This window comes from Entelurus aequoreus, linkage group LG03, assembly GCF_033978785.1.
Source record: "Entelurus aequoreus isolate RoL-2023_Sb linkage group LG03, RoL_Eaeq_v1.1, whole genome shotgun sequence".
Classification (NCBI taxonomy): domain Eukaryota; kingdom Metazoa; phylum Chordata; class Actinopteri; order Syngnathiformes; family Syngnathidae; genus Entelurus; species Entelurus aequoreus.
The window spans coordinates 14,151,786-14,176,359 of NC_084733.1; the positions used below are offsets into that span (position 1 = coordinate 14,151,786).

The window sequence follows — 24,574 nt, forward strand, 5'->3', positions numbered from 1 at the left end:
AGACGTGGCGGTGCGGCCAAGCGGAGCGCTCATGCAAATGAGCTCCGAGCGCACCTGTCTTTGTGAAAGTGAGAGGGAGGCGTGGGCAGGACCACTTCCTGTCCATGTTTGTGTTGCACATCTGCCTCAGACCCCTTCACTGACGCTCCACTTTCACCACAACTCCTCCAACTTGCTCTATGGAAAGTGTTCTATGATTCTTGGTCTTTTTACCTATGAGGGCTAAACTTCACCTTCATATCACCTTACATATGTTTTTTTAAAACAAACTATTTTCATCCAAATGAAGACAAGAATGAGCTTTTTAGTGCATGTTAACATACTGAGTGTGTATTTGTTGTCCTAAAAGTGATCCGGCTGCAACTGTGACATCTACCCACCAGAGAGCGCCTGCCAGCCAAAATAAAAATGCTGATACAGAAGTGATGCATTGATATCGGGCCTCCGATAGCATTGCACCAAGACTGTGTCTGGACTTCAGACTAACGTTAGCATGCTAATATAAGAGATGTTAGCATACCTCCAAGATGGCACCGAGTATCAAATATATTGATTTGTAGGTTCAAACACTCAAAATTAACGAAGGAGGCTAGTCAAAAACGTTAGCATGCTAACACTTTCATTCTAATATTAAATAGGTTAGCATACTTCCAAAATGGCTCCAGCTATCAAAAATCATGATATTTAGGTAAAAACATATAAAATTAGCTAAAAAGCTACCCTAAAACATTAGCATGCTATGCTAACTTTCAAGATGGTGCCAATAATGCTAACGTTAGCATGTTAACACTTAGCATGTGTCACATACCAAGTTATATGACACTGGGGTAAACGGTTGCAAAATGAGCAAAACGTTAGCATGTTAACGTTTCAAAAAAATTCAGTTACATAAATTCAGTGTCAAATAAATGCTTTTGTAATAAACACACAAATTAACCTCCTTAGTTCATGCTCTATTCAACAAATTAAGTGCAAAAACTTAATTTAAGCCTATAATTGATTTTTTTAGTTTGAATTGAACTCTTTAAATCAGTGAAATTACACAAAATTGTCATTTATGGACATTTACTGTCAATAGCTTTTGTCAGGTTCAAACACTGATGACATCTATTAAACAGACAAAGAAGCAAGGAATTAAACAGAGACAGGATTCAATTCAGCTCAATGAGGAGAAACGTGTAGACCTGTACCCTTGCACAGTGTCCTCCCACGCTCTGACGAAAGGTTGCACGCCTCCTCTTTTATTTGGACTTTCCCTGATTACATGGCAACAGCTGTTTCTAAGGGGAGGGGGTCGTAAACAGCCGTCGCCCTTGGTCACAAAACAGTTCAAAGAAAAGATGCCTGGAGCTTGCGTCAGGTCCTGCTTCCTCTCGGCTTTGTAGATATCGGATCAAGACAAGATCTTCCTGTGTGATTACAATAGATCAAAGAAACCGACACCTTCATGTGGCTTCCCATCCTACACAGTGGAGTTTTACAAGCCTTTTGCTTGGTAAGATCAAAGACAGCTTTTGTCTTCTGGCCGGGAACTCACGGCAACACAAAGTTTTGTGATAACTTAGATACAATTATTCTGACAGCTTTGTTGCCTGAAAGTAAAGAAAATGAAGAGATTTGGGGGGAGCAGGAAAATCCCCAAAATGTGCTCCAGTTTTTCACTTTTCCTATCATATCTGTGTCAGACTTTGAACACACTGTGCTCAATTCAAATAGAATATTATTGTTATCCATGCATTTTCAAATGTACTGTATCACAACAAAACGCTGGTTCTGCTTGGTGATCTTTGTTCAGTGGACCAGTCATCATCATCTTCCACTTTCACTTCCCTCAAACCAAAGGAGGTTTTTGTACGAGCGCCTCACAACCTTGCATCACTGTGGTGGAGTTTCGGCGAAGGGACCAAACTGGTCATCGGCTGTGAGTACCAGATGTGTCCTTGTTTTTCACTCTGTGTGACAAAAGCAGGATTTTATTGTGTGGAATTTGGAATTAGAATGTGATGTCAATCTAGGAGCAGCTAACAATATGAGAGTCTGGTTGTCATGGTGACTATCATGTGATTGTTGTCTATTTCATGTCACCATGTGATTTCTTTCCGACATAATTATCAAACATTTCAACACGTCAGGCGAAAAGAAGTAGGAAGAAGCCCAGCTTATTTCATCCTTCTCCTTCTGTGTGCTACTAATAGCTTTTGTAACAATAGAAATATGGATTATGTAAAGAAGGGAGATAAAGGAAGGAGGAAAAAAGTGTAAAAATATTCAAATAAATCTTAAAATTAGGATAAAATAACTTAAATAAAAAGTTTGTTTTTTTAATGATTTATGAATATTTGTATTTGCAAGTCAGCGAGTACTTTTTTAAATACTTTTTAATCCAAAAAAAAAGATTAATCTAATGCAGGGGTGTCAAATGTAAGGTTTTATCCAGGCCGCGGGATGAGTTTGCTAAGTATAAAAATGAGCTGAAATTTTTGAATGAAAGAAACTGCTGTTCTAAATGTGTCCACTAGATGTCGCAAGAGCAAGATTTGTAGATGATGCCACATATGTAAAAAAAAAAAAAAAAAAAATTAACTACAAGATGTTAGTGCACCAGTTGAGGAAAATGATCAAACTACATAAATAAAATCTTGTAATTTTAATTTTGATATTATTTTTTCATCTTGATAGATTGAAAATTAACACCAATGAGTTGACTGATGAACATTATCACATAATTTATTCAGAAAGTATAAATAACAACAAATAAAGATAGAATACTATTAACCGCAACATGTAAGTGTAAAAAAACCCCCAACAACATTAAGATTGGTACATTTCCAGAATGTGCTTGTTCTATTTTTAAACAAAGAAAATAATCTGAAGTTGTCTTTTGGGAGTAGATTTTTCTCCATGTGGCCCCCGATCTAACATGAGTTTGACACCGCTGCTCTTATCCAATATGCTAATAAATTATATTTTTATTAGTGCTGTCAAAATGATTATTATTGAAATAAGATTATTCTCACTTTTATAGTTGGATTATTCGTGATTAATCACAGTAAAATACTCGCTTGCGTAATTAAAATAAACTATAAAAAAAGAGTCCAAAATTTCAACACAAATGCAGTTTTAATGTCAGAATGTCAAACACGAAAAAAATTTGACATTTTTGACTTAAACGCACCTCATTTATTTACACAAAACTTTCTGACAGTTTTATTTGAAGTTTATTTGGAAGATAAATGTGGCAGTCGGAGTCTCCTCACTCATCTTTGCACTAGCAGGAGGTGTTGTCATGTTGATTGACAGCTTTAAAGTGTGACATATTCTCTCTCTCCTCCCCCTCCCCCCTCCTAGCGGGTGAGGTGCGGCCCCCCACGCTGACCATCTTCCCCCCCTCCAAAGAGCAGCTGCAGACTGGCAGTGCCACGGCGGTGTGCGTGGCCAGCGGAGGCTCGCCTCAGGCCTGGACCCTGGGCTGGAAGGTGGGGGGCAGCAGCAGCACCTCGGGGGTGTCACACAGCTCGGACGAGGCCACCGGCGACGGCCGCTACAGCTGGACCAGCACCCTGAGCCTCCCCGCCGACCGCTGGAGCACGGCCGGCTCGGTGAGCTGCGAGGCCACCATGCAGGGTCAGAACCCCGTGACCCAAACCCTGATGGACCCGGGCCGCTGCTCAGAGTAGAAGCTGAGACGCCCATTCTTCTTTTTATTGCTTCCTGTTTCTTACTGCTTGATGCCGGAGAACTTGGCGCAGAACCTCAACATTTAAGCATTGTTCAATAAAATGTCCACGGTCATGATGAGTCAGCGCCTTTTTCTCTCAGGACCTCAAATGGACCCACTCACACCTCACTATGACCATTAGAAGCACATTCAACTACACTTTGTTTTTACATTCACAATATTTCATCTTAGCTTTTATTTGGAACTGACTTGACCTGTGAAGCACATCTCAAAGTGCTGTGACAATGCTCATAAAAATGTATAAAAAATAAATAAATGTGTAAATTAAAAATAATACATTTAAAGAACAACTTTAGATTTGCAAAAACAAATTGACAACAATTTTAATGAACGATAAGCTATTTTTTTTAGAATTGTATTAACAAATGGTCATGACAATTAAATAGAGAAAAAAAAATATTAATGAAATAAAATGGTCATAAAAATGTATTAAAAAAATAATAAATGAGTAAATTAAAAATAATAAATGTAAAGAAAAACTTTAGATTTGCAAAAACAAACTAACAACTATTTTAATGAATGATATTTTTTTAGAATTGTATTAACAAATTATCCAAAAAAAAAAAGTATAAAAAATTATGAAAATGTTTAAAATATCAAATTAAAAGTCAGAGAAGCCAAAAGGGGGTTAAGGTACCGGTAATTTCAACTTAATGCTAAAAATGAAAAAATAAATAATAAAATGCATAATGTTTAAAAGACAAAATAAATCTACTACCATTTATTTGACAAATGTCATTTATGTCAGTAATTCATTTCCTAAAGTGAAACTCATATCCTCATGAGAGCCAGCGTCCTCTGCAGTGGACGTTTGTTTCCCCCCCAAAATGTGTAACTGTGACAAAAGAAATAGAGCGGAAGCAAATGTCCACTGCAGAGGACGCTGGCTCACAATAGAATATTCCATAATTTCACTTCACAAAAAGTTTTGAATTGCAAAAACAAATTAAAAGCAATTTTAATTAACAATAAGTTATTATTTTTTTAGAATTGGATTAACAAATGGTCATAAAAATTAAACGGAGAAAAAAAATTTAACAATTAATTAAATATAATGGTCAAAAAAATGTAATCAAAAATTCTGAAAATGTTTAAAATATCAAATTAAAACACATAGAAGCCAAAAGGGGTTTTTCTTTTTAAAAGACTAAATAAATCTATAATTTCTTTGACAAATATCATGTCAGTAATTCAATTCCTAAAGTGAAACTCATATCCTCATGAGAGCCAGCGTCCTCTGCAGTGGACGTTTGTTTCCCCCCCAAAATGTGTAACTGTGACAAAAGAACCTTGGGCCTATTCTATTTTCACTTTACATGCTCTCGTTAGGTTTTATCATCTCCAAACACAAAGTTCACTTCCACTTTCATGCTGATGATGTGCAGCTCTACTTGCTAAGTGACAGAAATGCACCAGATTCCCTCCACAGCCGTCTTGATGACTTTAAACAATGGCCGTCGCAGAACTTTCTGCATTTAAATGGGAGCAAAACAGAGTACATTGTTTTTACCCCGACAAAGGTGAAGCCATTTCTGCAGAGGGCGGACCTTGAAAAAGCCATTCATGCTTTCCTCAGCTCAAGACTGGACTAACTCAGTCACTCCACAAGTTCCAGTTGGTACAAAATGCAGCTGCTCACCTCCTCCCCAACGCTCCAAAACGTGCTCGCATCACCCCAGATCTCTTTTTCCTCTCCATTGGTCCATTTAAATAAATAAATGAGTAAATAAAAAATGATAATTGTAAAGGAATAGTTTTGAATTGCAAAAACAAATTAACAACAATTTTAATGAACGATAAAGTCTTTTTTTTTTAGAATTGTATTAACAAATGCTCATGAAAATTAAATTTAGAAGAAAAAAAAAACAATGAATGAAATAAAATGGTGATAAAAATGTTTAAAAAATTATGAAAATGTTTAAAACATCAAATTAAAAGTCAATGAAGCCAAAAGGGGGTTAAAGTTATTTCAACTGAATGCTAAACATGAAAGAAAAATGCATAATGTTTAAAAGACAAAATAAATCTACTGTCATTTCTTTGACAAATGTCATTTATGTCACTAATTCAATTCCTAAAGTGAAACTCATATCCTCATGAGAGCCAGTGTCCTCTGCAGTGGACATTTGTTTTTCCCCAAAATGTGTAACTGTGACAAAAGAAATAGAGTGCAAGCAAATGTCCACTGCAGAGGACGCTGGCTCCCAATAGAATATTCCATAGATTCACTTCACATAGAGTGACATTTATTCATCATTTTGAAGATCATACAAACAAATTCAGTCCTTGACAAAATGTGAAACATGGTTAAATATTTCAATGACTGGTTAACTATGGAGGTTCATTTGTGTCTTTATTACCAAGTGTGGACTGATTTTTTTCCCATAAAATTATGATGTGAATTTTATTTTAAAAACGTGTGAGCAAATCTGTGTGTTTAAAAATTTAATTTGTTAAAATTCAGTGTTTAAAAACTCTTCCTGCTCCCTGGAAGTTTATTGTAGATCATAAATCATGCATCTCACCTGGACAGAAGAAGTCTGAGAAGGTATTCCGACAAGTTGGTACACTCTGACAGCCATTTAGGACCCAAAAGTGGCGAGGATGACACGAAAAGACGCTTGCTTGTTGTAATGTGTTATACAAATAAACATAGATAGATTGATTGATTGATTGATTGGTTGATTGGTTGATTGAAAATAAATAATGAAATTAAATGAAATGAAAGTTTAATTGAATTGTCAGGTAAAAAAAAAAAAAGTTCACAAAATTCAAGCAAATAAATTCAGTTACATAAATTTAGTGTCAAAAAGAAGGTTTCATAATAAAGACAAACAAACCTCCTTAGTTCATGCTCTAATCAACAAATCAAGTGCAAAAAACTTAATTTAAGTCTTTAATTGATCTTTATTGCCTGAAAGTAATTAAAGTAAATAGTTTTTTTGGGGGAGCAGGAAAATCCCCAAAATGTGCTCCAGTTTTTCACTTTTCCTATCATATCTGTGTCAGACTTTGAACACACTGTGCTCAATTCAAATAGAATATTATTGTTATCCATGCATTTTCAAATGTACTGTATCACAACAAAACAGGACAAATGCTGAAGCACATTCATATTTCTGGATTGGGACTTCAAACTATAGTTTAAATTATAGTTAATAATTCCTTTTTATCAATCATGTGTGGCCCTAAACAACCACAAAGAGCATTGGTCTTCACCAAGGGGTTCGCGGAGGCTGGGAGGGTCGTAAAATCTTTTGGCAAAATAGACTATTTTTTAGGTATATACTTTTCATAAATATTTGTATATATTTATAATTTACACAAATGTGAATGTATTTAAATACATATTAGCAATAATAATCCACAAATCCATTTTCTACCCCTTGTCCCTCTGGGGGTCGCAGGGGGCTGGAGCCTATCCTAGCCAATAATCAGTTTCATGTATTAATTAATCCATGTGTTCTGTGTTCTGGAGTTAATTTATGTAAAGTTTAGGAGTAAGAGCTACAGCTACATTAATGACCAATTTAATATAAAACCCAATTGTTTACAAGATGTGTTAGTTGGGTGTCCTCACTCCATCTTTATTTCAGTTTGGGGGTCCTTGGCTTGGAAAACTTTGGCATAAAGTGTTTACGGGACGGGCCGGCCCTGAGTGTTAGTGTGACTTCTTCTTCCCTCATTTCAACTTTTTCTTGCAAGCCAATCAACTTGTTCAGATTGACGCTGGTTCTGCTTGGTGATCTTTGTTCAGTGGACCAGTCATCATCATCTTCCACTTTCACTTCCCTCAAACCAAAGGAGGTTTTTGTACAGCTCTCAATCACCGTGTATACCTTCCACCTCCAAAAGCGGCAAAACAGTAGTAATCAGCGACATCTTCTGCCTGAACACCACTGATAGTCAGAGTGTAGTCAGAGCCAGATTGTGTGCCACTGAATCGAGATGGTGTTCCAGAAGAAAGTTCGGATGCCTTATAGATCAGAAGTTTAGGAACCTGTCCAGGTTTCACTTGGTACCAACTGAGATCATCATCAATATTTGAACTCCCTTTGGCGCTGATGGTCACCGTCCCACCAAGACTGACATACTTGATTTTGTCCGTCTGGGTCAACAAATCCTGGGCGGAAGATCCTGAAAGGAGACGGCGATGATTACATCAACACTTTCCCTTTAGGGACGACTCAAAAGAGTCTTTGTCTCACCTTGAATCAGCAGAGCCGACTGGACGAGCAGAAGCACTGGTGCAGGCCACATCTTGATGCACTTTTCCAGCCCAGTGCGTGGAAAGAGTCCAGATTTATCAAGACGTGGCGGTGCGGCCAAGCGGAGCGCTCATGCAAATGAGCTCCGAGCGCACCTGTCTTTGTGAAAGTGAGAGGGAGGCGTGGGCAGGACCACTTCCTGTCCATGTTTGTGTTGCACATCTGCCTCAGACCCCTTCACTGACGCTCCACTTTCACCACAACTCCTCCAACTTGCTTTATGGAAAGTGTTCTATGATTCTTGGTCTTTTTACCTATGAGGGCTAAACTTCACCTTCATATTGTTTTCTAACTATTTTGTTTAATGTCCATGATTTGGCCTCAATACAAAGGAGTCGTATTCATAATGCGCCACACATTTTCAATGGAAGACAGGTCTGGACTACAGGCAGGCCAGTCTAGTACCCGCACTCTTTTACTATGAAGCCACGTTGATGTAACACGTGGCTTGGAATTGTCTTGCTGAAATAAGCAGGGGCGTCCATGGTAACGTTGCTTGGATGGCAACATATGTTGCTCCAAAACCTGTATGTACCGTTCAGCATTAATGGCACCTTCACAGATGTGTAAGTTACCCATGTCTTGGGCACTAATACACCCCCATACCATCACAGATGCTGGCTTTTCAACTTTGTGCCTATAACAATCCGGATGGTTCTTTTCCTCTTTGGTCCGGAGGACACGACGTCCACAGTTTCCAAAAACAATTTGAAATGTGGACTCGTCAGACCACAGAACACTTTTCGACTTTGTATCAGTCCATCTTAGATGAGCTCAGGCCCAGCGAAGTCGACGGCGTTTCTGGGTGTTGTTGATCAACGGTTTTCGCCTTGTATAGGAGAGTTTTAACTTGCACTTACAGATGTAGCGACCAACTGTAGTTACTGACAGTGGGTTTCTGAAGTGTTCCTGAGCCCATGTGGTGATATCCTTTACACACTGATGTCGCTTGTTGATTCAGTACAGCCTGAGGGATCGAAGGTCACGGGCTTAGCTGCTTACGTGCAGTGATTTCTCCAGATTCTCTGAACCCTTTGATGATATTACGGACCGTAGATGGTGAAATCCCTAAATTCCTTGCAATAGCTGGTTGAGAAAGGTTTTTCTTAAACTGTTCAACAATTTGCTCACGCATTTGTTGACAAAGAGGTGACCCTCGCCCCATCCTTGTTTGTGAATGACTGAGCATTTCATGGAATCTACTTTTATACCCAATCATGGCAGCCACCTGTTCCCAATTTGCCTGTTCACCTGTGGGATGTTCCAAATAAGTGTTTGATGAGCATTCCTCAACTTTATCAGTATTTATTGCCACCTTTCCCAACTTCTTTGTCACGTGTTGCTGGCATTAAATTCTAAAGTTATTGATTATTTGCACAAAAAAAAAAGTTTATCAGTTTGAACATCAAATATATGTTGTCTTTGTAGCATATTCAACTGAATATGGGTTGAAAATGATTTGCAAATCATTGTATTCCGTTTATATTTACATCTAACACAATTTCCCAACTCGTATGGAAACAGGGTTTGTACTCTGATGATTATCTTGTGTGATGACTGTATTGTGATGATAGTATATATATATATATAGTATATATTTGTATCATGAATCAATTTAAGTGGACCCCGACTTAAACAAGTTGAAAAACGTATTCGGGTGTTACCATTTAGTGGTCAATTGTACGAAATATGTACTGTACTGTGCAATCTACTAATAAAAGCTTCGATCAATCAATCAATCCATGGGTCATAGGTTTTGCATATTTTATATTATTTTTAACCTTGGAAATACATACATTTCATGACTTTTTAGTGAACAGGTAAAAAGAGCTGCACTTTTGACACAAGAGCCGTCCATGGACCGTTTTTTTTTTTACCTGCCGCCGTGAACGTTACTCCCTTCTCCCATTGGCCAGCAGGCGTCATATAAGCTCCTCCTCCTCCGTTACCGTGCCTGGATTGGCCATCCGCCGTCAAGCTAGCTCCTCCCCCCGGCAGTGACACAACCACAAAGCCTTCCTTCAAGGACTCTACGTTTTTGGGGTAATTAGGTATTAAAGGTCAGGAAACAATAATTTCCACGTACTTATACTGTATTGTACACATTATTTGTGTTATTTGAGGCCTTTCCGGTTGTTTTTGTCGCTTTTAGGCTGAAGAAGAGCCCGAGAATGAGTCAGTTCAAGGAGCGTTTTGTGACTCTGCTCCATGAGAAGAACTTTGTCACCGACCAGCTGGCGACGCTTGAACAAAAAACGGGACTGAAGAGAGAATATATCACTTTGGGTACGTTACTATGACGCCGTGCCTAACTTTTTGGTGTTAGCGTTTAAATGTACGTACATATTTATATTAGGCGACCGGCGGTCGGTGGTTTTGTCGAACGTTAGCTAGCAAAATGTGTGCCTCGAGGTTATATAGCTGTCTGTGATGACGTCACTGTTGTGGAGAGTTCTGCAAAAGTTTTGCTCGCTTTCACGTCCGGTTTGTCCAATTTGTTGCGTTAAGCGTCCCCACTTCCGGTTTCGTAGACACGCATGGCTGACTCAAAACTGTTATTTTGCCCTCATTCGTTAAAGTACCAATGATTGTCACACACACACACTAGGTGTGGCGAAATGACTCTCTGCATTTGACCCATCACCCTTGATCACCCCCTGGGAGGTGAGGGGAGCAGTGAGCGGCAGCGGTGGCCGCGCCCGGCAATCATTTTTGGTGATTTAACCCCCAATTCCAACCCTTGATGCTGAGTGCCAAGCAGGAAGGTAATGGGGTTTTGATTGATTGAAACTTTTATTAGTAGATTGAACAGTTCAGTACATATTCTGTACAATTGACCACTAAATGGTAACACCCGAATACGTTTTCAAACTTGTTTAAGTCGGGGTCCACGTCAATCAATTCATGGTACAAATATATACTATCAGCATAATACAGTCATCACACAAGTTAATCATCAGAGTATATACATTGAATTATTTACAATATTTACAATCCGGGGGGTGGGATGAGGAGGGTTTGGTTGATAACAGCGGTGGGCGGGGTTTGGTGGGGGTCTATATTGTAGCGTCCCGGAAGAGTTAATGCTGCAAGGGGTTCTGGGTATTTGTTCTGTTGTGTTTATGTTGTGTTACGGTGCGGATGTTCTACCGAAGTGGGTTTGTCATTCTTGTTTGGTGTGGGTTCACAGTGTGGCGCATATTTGTAACAGTGTTAAAGTTGTTTATACCTTCACCCTCAGTGTGACCTGTATGGCTGTTGACCAAGTAGGCCTTGCATACACTTGTGTGTGTGTGTGAAAAGCCGTAGATATCATGTGATGGAAGTGCCTTTAAGGTTTTTTGGGGCTCTGTACTTCTCTCTATGTCCGTGTACACAGCGGTGTTTTAAAAAGTCATAAATGTTACTTTTTGAAACCGATACCAATAATTTTTAAACCGACACCAATAATTTCCGATATTAAATTTTAAAGCATTTATTGGTGCTTAGTGACAGAGTTAGGGTTAGGGACATTCCGATATCGGAATGTCCGATATTATCGGACATTCCTATTTTTAGGCCATGTCCACACGAACACGGAGAGTTTCAATAACACATATTTGGGGTTAAAACAATCTCCATTGATTGATTGATTGAAACTTTTATTAGTAGATTGCACAGTACAGTACATATTCCGTACAATTGACCACTAAATGGAAACACCCCAATAAGTTTTTCAACTTGTTTAAGTCGGGGTCCATCCACACAAGTGTGGTTTCAAAACTGTCTGTCTACACACTGTCATGCACATTTTGTCCAATCAGAAGCTTGAAAAAAGCAGAAATAGCTGACTTGGTGGCATTATTATTTTGTTTATTTTGATCGACTTTAGATGTATATCATCTTTAAAACCAGCCTGCACGTACACAGAGCCCTGGGAACATTATTAAAGAGCCAATGCACGCCTGTGCTACTGAAACCCAACACTCATATAATTTTAACGTGTTCAGCAACACTGTGAGGTATTACATGTGCAGTAAGGTGTACATTATTTCTAAAATCAGCACAACTAACGAGCTAAGGAAACCATTTTGCATGTTTAAGTGCCTAAATAAAGCTTTTAATCATCGATATAGTGATAAAGTACGTGTGTAGTACCACCACCCCCACCCTGCTGGTTTTACGAGCAGAGGAACATGTTCGGCAGCGCACAATCACGGAGTACTTGCAAGCAGACACTGGGTGTGGACAGAAAAGGGAGAACGGACACATTTTGGCTTAAAAACTAACAAAGGTGAAGCTATAACTCTGAAACGCCCTCAGGAGGAGGTGTTTTAAGACATGGTTAGCTAGCTAGCGTCCATCCGGAGTCTGCAGTGTTGTAGCTACTTCTAAATCACTAATCCTCGCCTCCATGGCGACAAATAAAGTACGTTTCTTACAAGTATCATCCCTGCAGGACGAGGAATAGCTAAACATGCCTCACTACACACCGTAGCTCACCGGCATCACCGCTAATGTCGTTCCTAAATGTAAACAAATGCAATTGATGGATCTACACCTAACATCCACTGTAATGATACCAAGTACAAGAGCGTATCTAGTCGATACTGCTATGATTACATCGATGTTTTTTTGCATCACAAAATCTTCTGTCGTTTTTGAAAAATGGATATTATGTTTATAAACTCAGGAAATATGTCCCTGGACACATGAGGACTTTGAATATGACCAATGTATGATCCTATAACGACTTGGTATCGGATTGAGACACAAATTTGTGGTATCAGCCAAAACTAATGTAAAGTATCAAACAAGAGAAGACTAAGTGATTATTACATTTTAACAGAAGTGTAGATAGAACATGTTAAAAGAGAAAGTAAGCATATATTAACAGTAAATAAACAAGTGGATTAATAATTAATTTTCTACCACTTGTCCTTAATGATGTTGACAAAATAATAGAATGGAAAATGACACAATATGTTACTGCATACGTCAGCAGCTAAATTAGGAGTCTTTGTTTGCTTACTTACTACTAAAAGACAAGTTGTTTTGTATGTTCACTATTTTATTTAAGGACAAACTTGCAATAATAAACATATATTTAATGTACCGTAAGATTTTTTGTTAAAATACAGCCAATAATGCAATTTTTTGGTCCCTTTTTATTTATGAAAAATTACCGAAAAGTATCAAAATACATTTTTGTACCAAAATATTGGCGGCGGTAATACACTACATTACATAATTATTTTTGACAAAGTTAACATTCTTAAACTGTAGTAAGTGGACAGGTGGCATGCACAAACACCAAAGATTAGTTTTTTAAAATTCGAATACATGATGAAAATTCAATCAATGTTATTTTGCTAATATTTAATGAAGTGAACTATATAAATGTAGCGCTTTTCTCTATTGACTCAAAGTGCTTTTACATTGAGGAACCCGCTATCTAAACATATGCTACATTTACATTGAGTGTGGGGGGCACTGGGAGCAAGGTGTGGGTGAAGTGTCTTGCCCAAGGACACAACAGCAGTGACTGGGATAGCAGAAGCTTGACTCGAACCAGGAACCCTCACAAGTACACCTACAAGTACAAGACGCGCATTCCAAACCGAAGACGCACTTTGCAAGCGGTGGTACTTGGATCTAAGCACATACTCTACTTATTTGTGCGTATTGAACTGCCATTAATAACCCAGGCCACTGCCAGCTGCTCCCGGGGGTATTTTTACACGCACCGCAAAATATTAACCCTCACAGCATGCAGATAGACTGCTTGAACCGGATTCCACCGGCAGGCGCTTATGGTTTGTGTTTTGATTAGGGCTGTCAAATTATTATTTTTTTTTTAGATCCGATTATTCACATTTTAGAATTTGGATTAATAATGATTAATCCCAGGCGATTACTCGCTTGCATAATTAAAATTTGCTTAAGAAAATACCCAAATATTTCTTACGCCACTGCAATTTTAATGTCAGAATGTCATTCAGGAACGTTTTACTTGGATGCATGTCATTTATCTTCACAAAACTTGGGAACAGATTTATCTAAAGTTCTTTCAGGCTGTACTTTGGAGTGAAATTTGCCAGCGAGCACACCAGTCGGATGCCCCTTACTCACTTTTGTACTGACGTATGCATTGATCCGATCACTGATCGTATAGTGGTTAATGTAAAAGACCTTGTACGGTCAAAATTAATTGCATGATTAGTCTAAGTGTGTTCATGATTTATGCAATGTTTTTTTGTGATTAATCACATGAGTGATGGGGCGGTGTGGCCATATCAGCAACTTGAGGATTCCATATGTTGATTCCAGACTGGCGCATGCCCCATACAAAAGGTCCTCTCCGGCCGCACACACCCCCTCGAGAGATCTGGTTTACCAATCGCATAAGGTGTGTTCGTCCCGACTTTTCAAAAACCGAACACAGATTAAGGTGTTTCCGTGGGCTGTAGGAAGGATAACCCTCCTACAACCTTGTGATGTTCGGGTCTGTGGGACCCGTTTTCATTTTTTATTAAAAGAAAAATTATACAATTAATTTTTCAAACTGAGACTCACTGACTTTGGCTCATGTTCTGTGAAGAACATATATCAGAATACATATTTAATGACCACACACCATACACCCCCCCTACACATTTATATTACATATAAGACAGGGGTGTCCAAAGTGCGGCCCGGGGGCCATTTGCGGCCCCCAGCTAATTCTTTACCGGCCCGCCACACATTCTGGAAATGCTATTGCAAAAATAAACATTACAAAAAGTGGAATGAGGTGAAATCTAACTAGAAAAAGTTGCAATGTTGACACAAAGCTGCCATGAAGGCTGCTTTTTTTCTTTTGTCTATCTTTATTTTTCTTTTTTTGCCATTGCTTAAAAAAAAAAAAAATCTATGTTATAATGGCCTATTTAAAATATTTCACTTTAAAATGTTTTATGTGGAAAATATTGCATATATTGTGTGGTTGCCATACAAAAACATCGTTTTCTTTGACAAAAGAGCATAAAACAAACAAAATAATAGTTTAAACGTAAAATCGACAGATATATCTGCAGTTGATCTCGTAACTTAAGTGTTGAAAGTAAAAAAAAAACTAATACAAATGTATCACTTTATGAGTGGGGCACCTTTTGTATCCTAAATATATTTAATGGGATTTTATTTATCTTTTCACTGTGATTACTCAAAAATAACAATGAATTAATATCAATGGTGTCTTGCATTATTGATGTTTTTAAGGCTCTAATTACTTCGCATCAAACATTGCTTTCTGAATGTTTTGGGCAGTGGGGGAAATACTGCATATTTCAGTTTTATTATAAAAATCAAAGTTGTCTTGACAGAAAAGGCATAAAACCTTTTTGGCTTTTTAAATTTTATATCAACCTGAAGTAGATATACTGTAGAGATTTACTGTAAGCGTTAAATAAAATAAAAAAATTGACTTTTTTAAAGCATTTTAATGACTTAGACCCTTTATGGTCCCCGGGAGCCCTAAAGGGAAAAAAAACCAAAATCCATATATTTTGTTATGATTTGAAAATGAAAACTATCAAAGTGGCCCCCGCGGGCTTTAATTTTTCCGTGTGCGGCCCTCAGTGGAAAAAGTTTGGACACCCCTGATATAAGATGTCCGGGTCCACTGAACCCGGGGCTAATAGAAGTGTGGAAATTTATGTTCTGTGTACCACACACACACACACAGCAGACAGGAGGAGGACAGAGTGTAGGTACACAGAACATCAGAGGGTCAAATGTGCGAGAAAATGAGAGCAGACAGTGTTGACAAACAATGTTGCAACCTTGTGTGGGAACCGCAGGTGCAGAAACACAAAAGAAGAATCCCTGTGGGATGCAGAAACTGGCAGAGAAATTTTCCGTGCCACGTTCATAATGTTGTTACTCAGCCAGCGTTTGTGGGTCTGATGGACCTGTTGCATTTTGTGGCTTTTAGTGCCTCACAATCAAACACTTTTATGTTAAAATACTGAAAATATGTTTATTGGGATAAGGTAAAAATCTGTTCAGTATTTTAACATAAAAGTGTTTGATTGTGAGGCATAAAAGCCACAAAATGCAAGGGGTCCATCAGACCCACAAACGCTGGCTGAGTAACAACAATATGAACATTACACAAGGGTTAAATTACTACTCTGGTCAACTTGAGTGTTACGAAATTCGATAGTGAAAACATTTATTTTTTTACAAAAAATTTGCATTTGTCCCATTTGTTTAGGCAGCGGCACCGTTTTAATGTACAGATTTGGTACTAGCTAGTATCAGTTAAATTGTAAATGATACCCATTCCTAGAACTCAAATTTGAGAAAGAATCAAGAAAAGGCATGTCGTTTATACCAAGCAGATGCTGTGTACATGTGCACTACTGGCCGGACATGTGTGTAATGCAGCATATATACAGTCATTGCTGCAGGTGCGTGTGAACGGAGATTGTTGTTGACCGACAACGTTGGTCTGTGAAAGTGAAACTAGTCCTAAACGTCCCCTTGGTTCCACTGCGGAACACGTGCAAAGGAACGATGCACCTTTTATGCAAATGAAGCGTCTCGAAACTACTGCGCAGCAGTTCAAATTACGTCACATTCTTCCTGCTTCCAGAAATGTCCTGCGGTGTTTCTAAGGCCACCAACTCAATTTGATACTTTGGACGCCATGCATGCAGGCAGGTGACTTGACTCAATGCAGAAATGTAGCTGGACTTTGCATCCGTCTGCGCCCCGGAGATGTTGTATGAATACATAGCGGTTGTTCCACTGTTAATTTTCCATAGGCAAATGTTTGCCATGTGCAACATCAGCTTCTGTTCTGTCTTGCACATCAACCGGTTCTTCTTCTTCGGCTTCTGGTCTGGTGGAGGGAGCTAGTGCTTATGATCGTGAAGTAGAATGACGCAGCGTTTGCAACTCTGCTTCGGACTTTGTCACAGTGGAATTAATGGTGGTGTACACTTGACCAAATTATGTGGCAGTCCCTAGTTGTTGCATTCCTAGTGCTGTCAAGCGATTAATATTAAAAAATAAATAAAAAAGCGATTATAAATAATTAGGTCTTTTGTTGAATCTCACCTAAAAAATGCTGAAAAAAGCCCTCATTATGAGAGATACATACAATTAAATAGTTACATTTAGAGATGTCCGATAATATCGGACTGCCGATATTATTGGCCGATAAATGCTTTAAAATGTAATATCGAAAATTATCGGTATCTGTTTCAAAAAGTAAAATGTATGAATTTTTATAACGCCGCTGTGTACACGGACGTAGGGAGAAGTACAGAGCGCCAATAAACCTTAAAGGCACTGCTTTTGCGTGCCGGCCCAATCACATAATATCTACGGCTTTTCACACACAAGTGAATGCAATGCATACTTGGTCAACAGCCATACAGGTCACACTGAGGGTGACCGTACAAACAACTTTAACACTGTTACAAATATGCGCCACACTGTGAACCCACACCAAACAAGAATCTCTACCACCACCACCCCCAACTCAACCCCCCCGCCTACCTCAACCTCCTCATGCTCAGGGAGAGCATGTCCCAAATTCCAAGCTGCTGTTTTGAGGCATGTTAAAAAAAATTATGCACTTTGTGACTTCAATAATAAATATGGCAGTGCCATGTTGGCATTTTTTTCCATAACTTGAGTTGATTTATTTTGGAAAACCTTGTTACATTGTTTAATGCATCCAGCGGGGCATCACAACAAAATTAGGCATAATAATATGTTAATTCCACGACTGTATATATCGGTATCGGTTGATATCGGAATCGGTAATTAAGAGTTGGACAATATCGGAATATCGGATATCGGCAAAAAAGCCATTATCAGACATCTCTAGTTACATTATTATTAATATGGATACATAACAAAAAAGTAGCAATAAAAGTAATGTTTTTAACAAGCTTGAACAGATGCGGTCTGTTTTTGGCCGTGCGATGAGGTGGCGGCTTGACAAATGTTTAATTGTCACAGTTACATGTTAAACTTTGTCGAACAGATTGAAGAAAATGTTTGCTTTGATTGGCTTTCCTGCCTGTCAAGCACGTATGCCTCATACGCGTATATCAGTGTGCAACATTATCTCATGTAGGGTTGCACTATATAGGCGATATATGATATACTTCAGGGGTTCTTAACTCTTTGACCTCAGAGCCCAGCTTATCCACAACAGAGCTCTTGAAACAGAATTTTATTTCTCACGTATCTAGTCTTTTTTTTTTTTTAATAATGAAGACCAGATGTTTGAGAACTTAAGTAAACTGCAAAGTGAAAAAATAACCGTCCTAACTAGCAAGAAGGCATCCTTGATTTAATTTTCTTGCCTTCTAAAACCACAGAATGTCAGACACCCCAGTTTCCATAAACATGCAGCTCAAAGACGTGCGTCGTCTATCTACTCGTTCATATCAATGGCTAAAAGTGTTGCTGGCTGGTGGCCACACTATATGGATATTTTAGTCTCTTCTAATTTATTAATCTACTTGCTGATGTCCTCTTAATAGCTGGTTACTTTCTGCTCTAACATGGTTTTTATTAGCCTTCTGTTGTAATGTACAAAAAATTTATTATTTTCTTGTTTTACTACTTCACATTCAAGCTAGCTTAGCGGCGCAGTTAGCATAGCTTGTCCTCTCAACCTCCCTCCTCAGTGTGTGTCTGCACCAACGCAGCCAACACATAACATTTAAAGGATGTTAGCAAATTGTTCTCCCTTAGTTAGAACCGAACTTAGAACTAAGGTTTAGATAACATTAGTATTAATGCCGTATTTTACAACCGTCCGTATTACTTTATTTAACATACATGGACATTGGTCCATGGATTCAAGAATCGTCCATGTTGTAATTGTGATGCAGCGAAGAATAGATAATTTTCCCCACCTCTAATTCGATGACATTTTTTTTTTGTCTTTCTGCAGACATTTGATTAGTCAAATGCTTTACAATCCGGCAGCAGCTTCATGAAGTCACTTTGTCAGCAGCTCCAAGTTAAAACGTGCTACTTGATATTTGGGGATTGTTTTGTTTACCGAAGTGTCGCATGACCGGGCGTCTTCAATTAAAACTTCACCCACAGATGGCTCTGTTTGCGCTGGGCTTCATGTCCCTCCTCATCCTGGTACTGTGCCGCCCTGACATCCTGCTTTTCTTCCCAGGTGCCCTCTGCATTGTCGGACTCTTTCTCCTGTTCGGGTACGGGGCCTCGCTGCTCTGCAACCTCATCGGCTTTGTCTACCCAGCATATTTTTCGTATGTATCAACTTCAAGCAAGTTACACACTGTGTTTTGTGAAATAGTGCCCCCCTCCTCCACCGAATAAAAAAAGAAAAATCTACTTTTCAGAATCAGAATCAGAATAGTTTTTATTGCCATTGTTTGAGAACGGGTTCACAAACTAGGAATTTTACTTGGTGCAATCGTGCAACATATAACACAGAATAGAATAGCATGAGCTGTAACTGAGCTATCGGATCTTATTGTTCATTTTCTAAAATGTACTAGCTCCATACTAATTCACATTGGCTTTGCCATATACGTGCTACTGATTAGCATTAGCAATTTTACATGGTGATTTCCATACCTCCATATTTGATCATTAAAACTACAACTTCAAACAACTGGTGTGCAAGTACATATAAATGAGACACACTTTTAACTTCATAGCAATAGTTACTTCCTATCTTGGCAACACACCAAAGTCTATACACGACTGCAATGCACATTACTTTGTAATACTTGCAAATGAGACTAAAAGGAAAACAAGATGTAACAACTGGACAGCACAGTTAGCATAATCAGCTAATTTTTAAATGTACATAAAAAATTTGATTAAAATCATTAAAAAAGCATTAAAAGTCATAAAATACATTTCAAATTTGAATGGCATTGAAAAGCATTAAATAAGTAATACTTGCAAATGAGACTAAAAGGAAAACAAGATGTAAGATCGGTAGGTTGGAGTTCAAATCCCAGCCGAGTCATACCAAAGACTATAAAAATGGGACCCATAACCTCCCTGCTTGGCACTCAGCAACACGGGTTGGAGTTGGGGGTAAATCACCAAAATGATTCCCGGGCGCGGCGCCGCTGCTGCCCACTGCTCCCCAAGAGGATGGGTCAAATGCAGAGGACAAATTTCACCACATCTAGTGTGTGTGTGACAATCATTGGTACTTTAATCTTTAATCTTAATCTTAAAACAACTGGACAGCACAATTATCATAATCAGCTATTTTTTAAATGTACATCAAAAAATTTGATTCAAGTCATTAAAAAGCAGTACCGGTAAGTCATAAAATATATTTTAAATTTGAATGGCATTAAAAAGCATTAAATACAATGTCCAGGGATGTTTAAAAAAAATTCATACATTTGTAGACCGGGGCAGATAGTCAATTATTGGAACGATAATTTAAAATTAACTTGATAACTTTGCCCGCATCGTTAAATTCCTATGTCTGTGTGTGTTTCTCTTCAAGTACATTTATTTGACAGTTGAATTGAATGAACAGAGTGAAACCTCTTGTCAGTCATTCACAATCTTTGTTTCGGTCTGAGCAGGCGAGACCGCGAGCTCGTACTCAGAATAAACGGACATCGCCTCGCTAGACGCGACAAACTAGTGAGAAGAACTGCTAAGCAGGGCTGTAATGATTTGTTTTAACGATTTGATTCAGAATTTGTGGTTGCCGATACAATTCAGGGATTCAGGATTCATATTATTATTTTTTTAACGATACGATCCGAAACGAATCAGTGAGTTAAAATCGATTCAGTAAATTTTAGCAAAAAAATTCAGTCAGTGTGAAATAAACACTAAATATATTGGACACTGCAGGTAAAGTTTCCTATAATAATGACATTTCTTGTGCCGTATTTTTCGGAGTATAAGTCGCTCCGTAGTATAAGTCGCACCGGCCGGAAATGCATAACAAAGAAAGAAAAAAACATAAGTCGCACTGGAGTATAAGTCTCATTTTTTGGGTAAATTTATTTGATAAAACCCAACACCAAGAATAGACATTTGAAAGGCAATTTAAAATAAATAAAGAATAGTGAACAACAGGCTGAATAAGTGTACGTTATATGATGCATAAATAACCAACTGAGAACGTGCCTGGTATGTTAACGTAACATATTATGATAAGAGTCATTCAAATAACTATAACATATAGAACATGCTATACGCTTACCAAACAATCTGTCACTCCTAATCGCTAAATCCCATGAAATCTTATACGTCTAGTCTCTTACGTGAATGAGCTAAATAATATTATTTGATATTTTACGGTAATGTTAATAATTTCACACATAAGTCGCTCCTGAGTATAAGTCGCACCCCCAGCCAAACTATGAAAAAAAACTGCGATTTATAGTCCGAAAAATACGGTAAGCGAATCAGGTATCAATGAATTATGGATTCAAACAAGCAAGTAAACAATCTATGGCCAATGCATTCACATCGTATTTGAATAAAGTGCAACAAACACTTTAGGTTGAATTGACAAGTCAGGATACATTTTCTGCTCTCATTTTCAACATTCAAGCAATGTTCAATAAAACTACATTAACCAACATTTTAACAGTAGATTTACCTGCTACTTTTGCTGTTGTTTTTCAACATTGAAATAATACAATATTAATATAAAAAATAACGTGCAACCAACATCTCTTAAGGTTGAATCTACCGTAGGTTTACCTGACAAATTAGGTGGACTCAAATATTTTCAGATTAAATGAGCAGTAGTTTGACCTGCTACTACCCTCCATTAAAAAAATTTAAAAAAAACACAGAACATCATAAAGACATAAGGGAAGTGACAGCAGACAACTTTCAGCGATACCAGGGCTGGACAATTAATACAATTTTTAATTTCGATTTCGGCTTCTCATATTAATGAGCCGCGCAACGTGCATGCAAATTCCGGAGCTTGTGACGATGAAACAGAAGAGGAGCAAATGACTGAGACAAGAGCATGTCTACGAGAAGTTTAAGTTGTCACCATGGTTGCTACTTGTCTGCCCTGCGTGTACTCTTCCCTGCCGCAGTGAAAGGAGAAGCTCGCGGCAGACATGAACTAGAGCAGGGGTCACCAACCTTTTTGAAACCAAGAGCTACTTCTTGGGTACTGATTAATGCGAAGGGCTACCAGTTTGATACACACTTAAATAAATTGCCAGAAATAGCCAATTTGCTCAATTTACTTTTAACTCTGTTATTATTAATAATTAATGATATTTACACTTAATTGAACGGTTTAAAAGAGGAGAAAACACGAAAAAAATGACAATTAAATTTTGAAACAAAGTGTATCTTCAATTTCAACTCTTTAAAATTCAACCGAAAAAAAGAAGAGAAAAACTTAAAAAAAGAATTTATGGAACATCATTAGTAATTTTTCCTGATTAAGATTAATTTTAGAATTTTGATGACATGTTTTAAATAGGTTAAAATCCAATCTACACTTTGTTAGAATATATAACAAATTGGACCAAGCTATATTTCTAACAAAGACAAATCATTATTTCTTCTAGATTTTCCAGAACAAAATTTTTAAAAGAAATTCAAAAGACCTTGAAATAAGATTTAAATTTGATTCTACAGATTTTCTAGATTTGCCAGAATAATTTTTTTGAATTTTAATCATAATAAGTTTGAAGAAATATTTCACAAATATTCTTCGTCGAAAAAACAGAAGCTAAAATGAAGAATTAAATTAAAATGTATTTATTATTCTTTACAATAAAAAAAATAAATTTACTTGAACATTGATTTAAATTGTCAGGAAAGAAGAGGAAGGAATTCAAAAGGTAAACATGTATATGTGTTTAAAAATCCTAAAATAATTTTTAAGGTTGTATTTTTTCTCTAAAATTGTCTTTCTGAAAGTTATAAGAAGCAAAGTAAAAAAAATAATGAATTTATTTAAACAAGTGAAGACCAAGTCTTTAAAATATTTTCTTGGATTTTCAAATTCTATTTGAGTTTTGTCTCTCTTAGAATTAAAAATGTCGGGCAAAGCGAGACCAGCTTGTTAGTAAATAAATAAAATTTAAAAAATAGAGGCAGCTCACTGGTAAGTGCTGCTATTTGAGCTATTTTTAGAACAGGCCGGCGGGCTACTCATCTGGTCCTTACGGGCTACCTGGTGCCCGCGGGCACCGCGTTGGTGACCCCTGAACTAGAGCGATTACTGCCCACCTCGGAGCCAGTCAGAATCTGTTCCCGTTTTCACTGCACACCAAATTGGATTGTTTTGCCCTCATGTGACACAGATCTGAATTTTTTAGGGCTGCAACAACTAATCGATTAAATCGATTATAAAAATAGTTGGCGATTCATTTAGTCATCGATTCGTTGGATCTATGCTATGCGCATGCGCAGAGGCAATTTTATTTTTTTAATTTTTTTTATAAACCTTTATTTATAAACTGCAACATGTACAAACAGCTGAGAAACAATCAAAATAAGTATGGTGCCAGTATGCTGTTTTTTTCCCCTATAAAATACTGGAAAGGATAGAAATGTAGTTTGTCTCTTTTATCCGATTATTAATCAAAGTAATAATCGACAGATTAATCAAATTAATCGTTAGTTGCAGCCCTAGAATTTTTTTTCCCAGTATAAACGCTTCAATGTGCTTCAAATCTGATCTTTTGGCATCAGATTCAGGCAACATCAGGAGGTAGTCCTAAGTCCGATTGGAATCGGATCTTATCAAATGTGACTTCAGTCAAAACGCAATCAGACCTGTATGTGACCTATGTGATTTTTTTTCGTCAGCTTTGGGCAAGCTACGTCACTCGTGTGCGCCAGAAAAACGCAGTCGCCAGCGGAAATGGATATTTCATCACAACACTCGGTTCCCATTTAAGACTGAATTTTAGATGCATCACTTGTCAATAGTGCGCAAATAATAGGTTAAATGTAATATATGAATATATATTTTGATTCAAAAGAAATGGCGATTGTCGAAAGACCGAAATTGACGCTGTGGCGCATTTGCTTACATGTGAGTTGAAAAATAAAGCTCCCTTACATCCACGCTGATGTCTGTGTCTCTTCTACTTAACAGCCATAAAAAGATTAGAACCCTCCCAAATATATTACACTATACACATACATCCATTCATACATGATATTACTTTTAATGTACAGAAACACTAATTTTTAAGGTGTTACGACTTTTATTTTATTTTGTAGTAGTGACTTCCTCCTGGTCAACTTCCTTTGTTTTCACTTTATCGAAGTGCGAATGCAAGTGACGTCGAGGCCTTATTGGGGCCACAGTGGGGCCTGTGTGCGTTTACACTGGAGTCTGATAAAAATCACATTTTACTTGCAGTGTAAACAGTCACCTGGAAAAAATCTGATTTGGGCCACTTTGGCCAGCAGTGTAAACGTAGTCTCTGTCTCTCCATCCATCCATCCATTTTATACCGGTGGAGCCTATCAGCTGCATTCGGGCGATAGGCACGGTGCACCCTGGACAAATCGCCACCTCATCGCAGGGCCAACACAGATAGACAGACAACATTCACAC

At 37.8% G+C, this 24,574-nt stretch overlaps 1 protein-coding gene and 2 gene segments (V, D, J or C); 2 read left to right on the forward strand and 1 right to left on the reverse strand.

The window, feature by feature from the left end:
- Window positions 1-31: 31 nt before the first annotated feature.
- LOC133645075 (Ig kappa-b4 chain C region-like) lies at window positions 32-3,677 on the forward strand. The segment is given in 3 exon segments: window positions 32-68; window positions 1,796-1,921; window positions 3,349-3,677. Coding segments are annotated over 3 exon segments (492 nt in total).
- A 3,649-nt stretch (window positions 3,678-7,326) lies between these two features.
- LOC133645082 (Ig kappa chain V region 3547-like) lies at window positions 7,327-7,999 on the reverse strand. The segment is given in 3 exon segments: window positions 7,327-7,531; window positions 7,579-7,876; window positions 7,948-7,999. Coding segments are annotated over 3 exon segments (555 nt in total).
- A 1,968-nt stretch (window positions 8,000-9,967) lies between these two features.
- The window catches only part of LOC133646197 (receptor expression-enhancing protein 6-like), a 31,538-nt gene continuing 16,931 nt past the window's right edge, over window positions 9,968-24,574 (forward strand). For all 3 annotated transcript variants that reach the window (XM_062041331.1, XM_062041328.1, XM_062041329.1), the window contains exons 1-3: window positions 9,968-10,067; window positions 10,160-10,293; window positions 19,187-19,280. In XM_062041331.1, coding sequence (XP_061897315.1) covers window positions 10,179-10,293; window positions 19,187-19,280 — 209 coding nt within the window. In that variant the 5' untranslated portion in view covers window positions 9,968-10,067; window positions 10,160-10,178. The remainder of the gene's footprint in view (window positions 10,068-10,159; window positions 10,294-19,186; window positions 19,281-24,574) is intronic.